General features: G+C 31.7%; 1 protein-coding gene across 1 annotated transcript in view; it reads left to right on the top strand.

Moving 5' to 3' along the window:
• LOC106689134 (Kv channel-interacting protein 1) overlaps nt 1-9,410 on the top strand; it is a gene marked incomplete at its 5' end in the record, with an annotated part of 76,801 nt that overhangs the window by 54,037 nt on the left and 13,354 nt on the right. The window contains 1 exon segment of the mRNA XM_014433944.3: nt 2,327-2,437. Within this exon segment, the coding sequence (XP_014289430.3) occupies nt 2,327-2,437 (111 nt within the window).

Below are 9,410 nucleotides of genomic sequence, written 5' to 3'. Positions count from 1 at the left end.
TATCACTTACAGCAAATTTATTTGATGTGTATATATGTATACAGTTGTAAATATCAATAAATAAGTTATTAAAAAAAAAAAAAAAAAAAAAAAAAGGTTAAAAGTTTTAAGATAAGTAAAATTTAAAAACTCCATGCCATATTGATTTAAATTTTCGAGGAAGATCCACGTTTTGAGGTCCCCTCGTCACTATTATTGTTCAATATTTTTTTTTTTTTTAAATTTCACTTCACCAATATTTGAACCATTCAGTGACAAGATAATTAACTACAAAGAACAATTCTTTGTATTTTCAATATTGGTTCCACAAAACTTTTAATGATTTTTTATGATTGTTTCTTGGTTGAAGTATCTCTCTTATTCTCTCATCCCTCGGAAATTGTTATAACAAAGTTTTTCTATATATTTTCTTCTTATGCTTCTTATTTTTTTCCTGGGCCTGAGTTTAATCGCTTATTAAATGGACACGTCTAGCCTGAAATACAAATACAAACAATAGATAATAAATTAGATAGAACCGGAACTAGAGATCAAGTTTATACAGTGCCAGAAGTTATTATTGAACTGAAACTACAGACCGTCGACTGGGTTATTGAGTTGGTTCTGTGACCAACCTTGCGGAAATGCTAACCCAACCCTTCCCCAAAGGTCAACAGACGAGGCCTAATTTCCGATGAGTTCGGCTGTAGTGCACACCCACTTCATCAATCAACAGAAATAGGCGCGGATTTGTGCATTAAATAATACGGATCTTATAACAGATGGCTATGTACAGACATACTCTTTTATAGTGTATTTTTTACAATAATAAGACTTTTTTTTTATTACCCAATATCAAGTCATTTCAGTCAAAAGTTAGGGTTATGTTCAGGTAACCAATCTATTCTAACCAGAGTATGGGTTGGAGTTTTTACCATGTGGGATCGCTACGAAATTTTTAGGTCTATTAATATTGTTACACTAGTTTTCATCTTTTTATGTAATACCAAATCGATGCATCCTTAGGAACACTGCCTTAAATCAGTACTTAAAATCGTAAATTCGTACCAGAATTATGTTAAAAATGACAGTAGCATCACAAGGTTTTATTTTTATTATTTTCAAACATTACAGATTCTTGGTTGTCTTTGAAAGAAAAAAAAGGAGAAGATTATTGTTTTCAGTGTTAGTTACATGTTTATTTTGAATACATTTATCTATAATGAAACAGGGGCAACAGTAGCAGCATAGCAACGCGCCTGCCTACCAACCCAAAGGTTGTGAGTTCAAACTCCGGCCCTACCCGGATTTTTTCAAGCATAATATTATACAAAACTCACTCACAGCCTCCCTCTGGGCATTTGTGAAGCCCTTTAACCAGTGAGTGTCACTAATAAAAATAGGCGTGGGAGTGACGAACCCACTCTATGAAAATTTCACGTAAAAAACGCGGGATGTATTTCCTTAATACGTGAGGCCTTGGAGCTCCACGGTCTGTCGCGCCAATAATAATAATTATGAAACCACCTCTAATGCAAAGAAATAGCTCCTTTCCTATAACTTGTTAAAATTTCTATTTCACTCTACAGAGCTCACTCTACCTGTCACTAAATGAACTAGTGTGTTAGTTATGCCATGAACCCTAATTTATCATTTATTTTGTATTCTTTAGTTGGTAGGAGGGAATGGAACGTTTCTGTAAAACTAGAATAATTTTTTTTTGTTTTTTTGTATTTTTTAATTCAGCTGCAAAATAACAATACAAAGCTTTATACACTAACTTTAAACAATATCTTGACACTAATTACATCAATCAAATGATGAAATACAATAAGTAAGTGAAGGACTGTATGAGTAAATCATATCAGACTGTTTGTTAAAATTTGTGCTTAGGATACTACTGTAAGTCTATTATAAATACTCATGCACGAATTTCTAAATCATGTGTTTTGTTATTTATATATTGTAGTGATATTTTATGTCATTTGTAAAATAAAATCAAAAAATGGCAACTGTTGCCATGAATGGAGGAGAAAGTAAACAATAAAATATGAACTTTGTGAACAATTTAAAAAAAATACTTAATTTCAATAATATATACAAACGCACGCATCTTGATAACGCAGCACTGATATCATCTTAATTATATTTACTCTGTGTAATTCACAAAATCGGCGTTGGGTAACCCCTACAAATTCTCTGCTTAATTCATCATTATTTTTTTTTGACATATTTTTTGGATATATTTGTCGTAAAATATTGTTCTACGCACAATATAATATGTATGTGTATGATTATGGTATATTTACCTCTAGAAATCCTTTATAGTTAATGTATCTGCTTTCAGGTTGAAGAGGAAAGGAAGGCGAGGGATCAATTGGACCACGTCTTCAGGAAGCTGGATATCAACCAAGACGGAGTCATCACCTTAGAAGAATTTATTGAATCCTGTTTAAAGGTAAGAACCTTAATTTTTGAAGAAAAGTCTTAATTTGAAGAAAGCTCATAACATATCAGAATTTTTTTTTTTATAATGTATTACAATTTTTTCTTTTAGTCCTTCTTGGGACCAGAACTAGACTTCACTGAAATATTTTGAAAAAGTTTTCTTTTTTTATTGGGGGGGGGGAGGAGGGGTTGCTGATTAAGGATTTTCCCATTCTTTCCCATAAAATATGATAACAATGTAAATAATAAATATTTTTCCGTTTTTCAACCATAACTGTTTGAAGTACACCTTCCACTGAAGGCCAGGCGCACTTCACTTTTGGGTTGGCAGATTGGATTTTAAGTGGGCTGTATAATTGAAAAATAAAACATGATTAAATTAAAAATGCCGAAATGAAACATTTATGGTTAAAAGGGTTAATTAATTTAGAATAACTGGGCTATGGAAAACTGTAGATATGAATGAGGTGGTTGATGATGATGAAATGAAATGGTTCACTATATTGAACTGGGTGGACTTACACCATGCTTCATTTCTCTTCGCATTCCTATCCTTTCTCTTTCCTCTGCTTCGAGGAACTGCTCCAGGAATTCTACTCACTCATAAAAGATTTTTGGAGGGAATAAAGAAGAATGGAATGCTTCTGGCAAAGTAAAAATGGCTCTTACTTCAGCCTGGATTGCTTTTTCTCACCACGGAGAGTGCTGGAGGAGGTGAGTTTTGACTGTTGGCCACGTGGGGCGCTTGTATTGCCTACATATGGCAGCCCCTCAGTTACCATAGGTTACCAAATGTTATTGGGATACCTACATTAACTAAAAGTAAATTCTTAAAATATTTTACTTCATATTTTTTGTTCTGGTTTTATACATGTGCGGGAGCGAAACCTCCCTCATCTTGAAGGAGAGTGGGGATGGTAGAAACGTCACAGAGGAGCGGGGAAGGGCTCGATAGATGGGAATCCTCCAGTTTTTTGTAACCTACATGACGTATACGAGCAAACAACGTGGTTTTGTCGTGAGAACGTTTTTGTCAACTAACCGCTAACCGTTCTATCTGGAGACTGGATGACTCCCACTACTTAACGACTCTTAATAGGTGGATCATCCCTGATGGGGTTCAGTCGAATGAGAAGAAGCGATCGTGGTAGAAAATTATGGAAAAGTCTTAAAAAGTATCATATGTGTTTTCTTAGTTGCTGATTACTAAATTTCAAATTTCTATCGAATAGGAGGAGAGAGAAATACTTTATTCATCTATGCTTCCCAAATACATCAGGTTGCTACGTACACAGCAAACTTATCAATCCGTAATCGGACATATATAAATTACATATAATTACATGGTATAATAAAATAATAAAACACAGTTTTTTTTCCCTACAGTTTCCTTTTATAATCAATTTCAGTTTATACGCCAAATACAAATATTTCAATTCATTCCTTTTTTTTTTTCTTTCCCTTTTCTGTTCCTTCAATTTCACCATTTCATAATTTTTAATTCACCCGATCAACAAATTCACTCTCCCAAATTCACCCTTCTAGATCCTCTCCAGTGACTCGCTAAACAAATTCACAAATAGACGGCAATGTGAGATGAGACCATTAATAATAGTTACAGCAGTAGATCAGCTTACCAAAAACAAACAAACAAATACATTCTACGAGAACAAGACTAACACATAGATTCAAAGGAAAATATAATAAAAAGCCGGTTACAAGAAACACTTGAATGGATAAATAAGTTTTAAAAAAAAAATAATAAAAATAATAATACTAATAAAATGAAATAATTTAATGAATAAATAAGTTAAAACACACAAATCGACAGGTCCACAAATTAAAATAAATAAATAAAACAATGAATAATCTCCTTCAAAATTCATTCCTTTTTTTCTTTCCCTTTCCTGTTCCTTCAATTTCACCATTTCGCAATTTTTAATTCACCTGATCAACAAATTCACTTTCCCGAATTCACCCTCTCAGATCCTCTCCAGTGACCCTTTAAACAAATTCACTATTAGACGGCAATGTGAGATCAAACTATTAATAATAGTCACAGCAGTCAAAACCAAACTAATATATAGATTTAAAGGAAAATATAATAAAAAGTTGGTTAAAAGAAATACTTGAATGGATAAATAAGTTTAAAAAAAAGGAAAATAATAATAATAATACAGTAAAATAATTTGATGAATTAAAAAAAAGAATTTAATGAATAAATAAGTTAAATTATTATACTGATTACGTAAGTAATATATATATATATATATATGACTTTTTTTCGGAATTTAATTAAATTGAAGTTACTGAAGTTCGGAAAAGAAAAATGACATGTTATTTACAGAGTAAAATCAGTTAATAGAGTTCATAAAAAAAAGAATATACTCATTAAATGATTTTTTTGTTATTTTCTTTGTAATTCATATATTTAATGGGTTACGCATTTGAACAAATATGGTAGTGCAATGGTTCCCAATAAGGATCCAGCAGCATGTATTTTGTGGGAACTACTGGTTAGGACTGTCATATCGTTTACCTTTCTTGATTTTTAAGTGTTAGTTATACGAGCTATAAAAGTACTTCAAGATACTTATTTCCCTGGGGAGGATACCTCCTTTGAACCCCAACAGGAGGGGTCCAATTTCAGGCTTAGTGGTCCGCAGACTTCAATGGGTTCGGAAGTACTGTTGGTAAATGTAAACTGTGCGTTTTCTAGATCTGTTGTTAAATGATCGTTCAGAAAATTTGTACTTTTCTAATTTTTTTTTTTTTTAACTATTTTCTATTTCTAAGTACTATTTATAAATTTGCACTTAACTCTGTACAAGTAAGATACTTTGGGTGATAGAGGTAATTACTATTTTGATATTTTCTCTTTTAAAGTTCTATACTCTTCCAACTCATTACAAAAGACTGATCTACATGACAATAATAAGGCCCATCTGGATATACGGAGTTGAGCTTTGGGGCTCCACTAAACCTTCGAATTCCTCTCGTATCCAATCTTTACAATCAAAAATCCTTCGTAAAATCCTCAATGCTCCTTATTTTGTTACTAATAAAACCATCCATAAAGACCTAAATGTTCCTTATGTAACCGATCTAGCCCGAATCCGATATTATTCCTTCCATAATAAACTCCCTAACCACCCAAACCCACTCGTTTCTAACCTTGCTTCCTCTTCCATTCCTGGCAATCCTCCAAGGCGCCTGAAAAGAAGATGGCCTCGTGACCTTACATTGTAAACTGTTTTAGAGTTCTACTACTGGGTAGTTTCTCTACATCCTGTATCATATCATATGTCATTATGATCAAATTTACTGGTTGTATTTTTGGTACAGATGTAAATATCAACAAATAAATAAAATAAAAAATAAGAAAAGTTCTATACTGTAATTTATATATTTTTAATTATTATAAATGAGAATACTTAAAAGTAAGCTGTTATCCACAAGTTTTTAGCGTACGTATCGCGTCAACATTAATAAATGATATCAGTAAATTAAATAAAATATAGAACAACAGCTTTTTTGATCCTCTTGTATTTCCATTACATAATTTTATTACCCGTAAGAAGAATTTGAGCTGATTTAGTTGTAATCAAATCTTTAAAATCAAGAAAAGCTAATTCTGAATTGAGATAGTAGATAGATTAACAGTTAATTTTTCTTAACATAATTTTTTTATCTTGGAATCTAGCTTGTAATTCCGTCATTTTGTTATATATTACAGCCTCAAGTCAAAGAAAAACTTTAGTAGAAGAGTAAAAAGCAACGAAGGCTATATATTAATAAAAGTAAACTAATTTACTTTGTTAAGGCTAATTTATACCTACAACGTTACGTTTAGGCTTTCTTGCTAAATGAAAACTTAATCTAGATTTACTTGATTATAATAAACCCGTGGCAGTTGTTTTTGCCGAAATTCTTTTTGTGTTCAGAAATACAGAGAAAAAAACTCAAATATCAGGCAATCTTCCGACTACATGTATACGGGATACTGACGAGGAAAGGTTATGAACGTGGTATCACCGATTTAAATGAAACCTTTTTTTTTTGTGATATTAAGTTGAGAAAAATAAGATGACTGTCCGAGGGTGCTCTAGTAGCTAAAAAAAAAAAGATATTTTATACAATTTTTGATATTTTTTATATTATTGTATTCCGCCTTTGCTTTGCCAACTAATAACCATGTATTTAATGGTTAATATATACAAATCATTTTTTTTTCTAAAATAAGAACGGAAGATTGTTGATCATGTTAAATGAGCAAATGTATTAAAAATTACAAAAACTAAAAGTTGCTTTTAATAAAGTTGACAGAAAAACTTTGTTTAGGAGAAATAAAAACCGTTTTGACTGTCTTTTAAGACCCTTTAATACGAATTTTAAATATAAACCAAATATTATAAATTCTTGAAGGATGTCCCTTATTCACTAAATAAATTTATAACTTCTTACAATTTTAACCAAATCCAACATAACTGTTGGAAAGTTAAATTTTCGTTCTTCTAAACTATATCATTATCTTTCAGATTCTATAACATTATATAGCAGAAAAGGTAGGTTTAAATAATTTGAAATTTCTTAAACATTTTATTTATGTCTCCGGTTCTAATTTGTTTCAGATTTTTATCGTTTCGTACAGTTTAGATGCCCCGAAGCATCTCTTAAGTTTCTTGTGGATTAGTGGAGTCGTGTTGAAGTTGAAACGAAAATTTTGAGACAAAAAATTAATTTTTCGATTTCCGATCAAAATTTTTATTTAAAAGGTTTTTTGAGCTTTATTTCTCCTAAAAAAAAATTTTTTTTAAAAGCTTCGCTCGGTCCGTTGGACTTAATTATTCCAATGGTGTGATATTACGACATTAGAGGGTCAATCGATTTTTTCGGGCGTAGACTAGCAAAAAAAAAAGAATAAAGTCCATTTCATTAAAAGAGTTTAAATTAAAAAAAATCTATCAGAAAAAAGGAAGATTTTTTTTTTTTAGAATCCTCATATACCCTTAGAATTTTTATGAAAAAATATTTCACTTAGTCTGTTTCGGAAAATCAGTTGGTCTGAATTGTTTCAATAGTGTATCTGTATCAAATGTTTTTGTCAAATATGTTTTATTTGAACCGGCCAAGTAAGATATTTTATGAATATGAGTGAGTTGCCAGATTAATATATTCAATTCCTTTTAATACATTTAAAATATTTAGTTCATTTTTACATTCACATACGTATATATGTAATATAACGTAAGAGAAAGCATTCCGATTAAGAAAATGCGTTCTTAAGAATATCCACTTTCCGTGAAAAATGCAATAAAAAAACTTCCTTCTATCTATCATTAGACCGAGTCATACTTGATATTTAGCTAGTAACAGTCACGTGACGTTACTACTGTGGCATAATGTGACAGTTACACTTTTTTTTTTCGTTTTTCACAAAGAACCGAAAAGTGAGATTTCTTAAGCGCGCTCTAGGACGGTTTAAAATAAATTTATTTTCCAAAAATCTTGAGTTTTTGCGTTAAAAGCAAAATTCAGAAAAAAAATTAACATTTTTTTGTTAAACATTCGAATGTAAATTCGACGAGTAGTACAACGAGAAAACTGAAATTTGAATTCAGCATTCCAAAAACATTTAGCATCGTTTATAAAAATACTTGTATAGCTTTTTCCTTAAACATTTTTAAGCCCAGTGTACAAGGACAACAAAAAAAAAGGGAAACTTTTGTTATAGTTGTTATCCCTTCCCCTACAGGTAAAATATCTCAGATTCGAGTTCAATAAACAAAAAAACTACGGAGGGTAGACCAATTTAAAACAAAATGTTCCACCCTTCTGTCCATTTTGGTTTGACTGGACTATGAAACCAAAAAGAGGAAAAATTACCACGGCCACCTTTGTCCATGTTGAAATAAAAATAAATTTTCTGTATTATGTATCTAAATATAAAGTGTAGTATAAGCTATTTGGAGTGATTTTGTTCAAGAATGAAATTTCATTATGATGATCTCTAGAAATCCGTGAGAGACAGAAAGTGATTGTCATCTATTTCTTCTCCCTTTCTCATAACGCCCACGTTTTGGCCGACAACGCTGCACATTCTGTTCAGAACACGTTCAAATTAACTTAATAACTTAATTAACACAGTTTCATTATTTAGACTGACAGTTTTGTAAACCTAAACCTGTCATGTTTAGGTTAACTTTTTTTTGGTTATACATTATAATCTAGACAATCCAAATCTTGGAGAAGGACACAGAGCTTTGCATTGCCTAAGGAACTCTCCGATACCCCGATACTGGTGATCACCTTAAGGAGAATGTATAAAGCAAATCAAACTTGAATACCAAGAGCTTGTCTGTCATCGAGGTAATAATTATTTAATTTTCCCATGAAAATTTATTCGTATATGCACCAAAAAATTTTATCTCATTTATAAAATCAGCAAACTTTATATGATACAATCTTTTCACATTGCGCCAATAACCATAATGGGTCGAGGCGTTGAATATATTTTTTTTTATTTACAATTAATTCGTGATATTTAAAACTATATATTGATAATTAGTGATCAGGAGTTGAAGAAGAACTAAATTCTGATGAAATGATGCGGATTAAAAATAGTAAAACAGCCCGGATTACTTAAAGACTTCGAATCGAGGAGCTATGTTGAAAAGATTCATTTAAAAGTCAGGGATTCAAAACAGGCTCTGACATCGGTAATACTAAAATAAAAAGGTTGAGGGGTGAGCGGTGGTGGCTAGGGAGTGTTGGGAAAGAAGAGGGGGGAGAGGGGAAGGAGGGGATGTTGGTACTGGAGAGAAAGGGGGAACGCTCTTTGTCCAGGCCTGGATCGCCTCCAGAGCTCTCCCCTAATTGGGTCTCCTCATTAGATAGCTTCCTTCCTTTCCGACCAATCATCTGACACTTTTTAAAGTACCCTTCTTCATCACGATGGTGCAATATCACACACCGTATATGCA

Source organism: Halyomorpha halys, unplaced genomic scaffold (genome assembly GCF_000696795.3).
Source record: "Halyomorpha halys isolate HHAL.00 unplaced genomic scaffold, Hhal_1.1 Scaffold1283.1, whole genome shotgun sequence".
In the NCBI taxonomy this organism is placed as follows: domain Eukaryota; kingdom Metazoa; phylum Arthropoda; class Insecta; order Hemiptera; family Pentatomidae; genus Halyomorpha; species Halyomorpha halys.
This window is presented reverse-complemented; position numbering and strand designations above follow the sequence as displayed.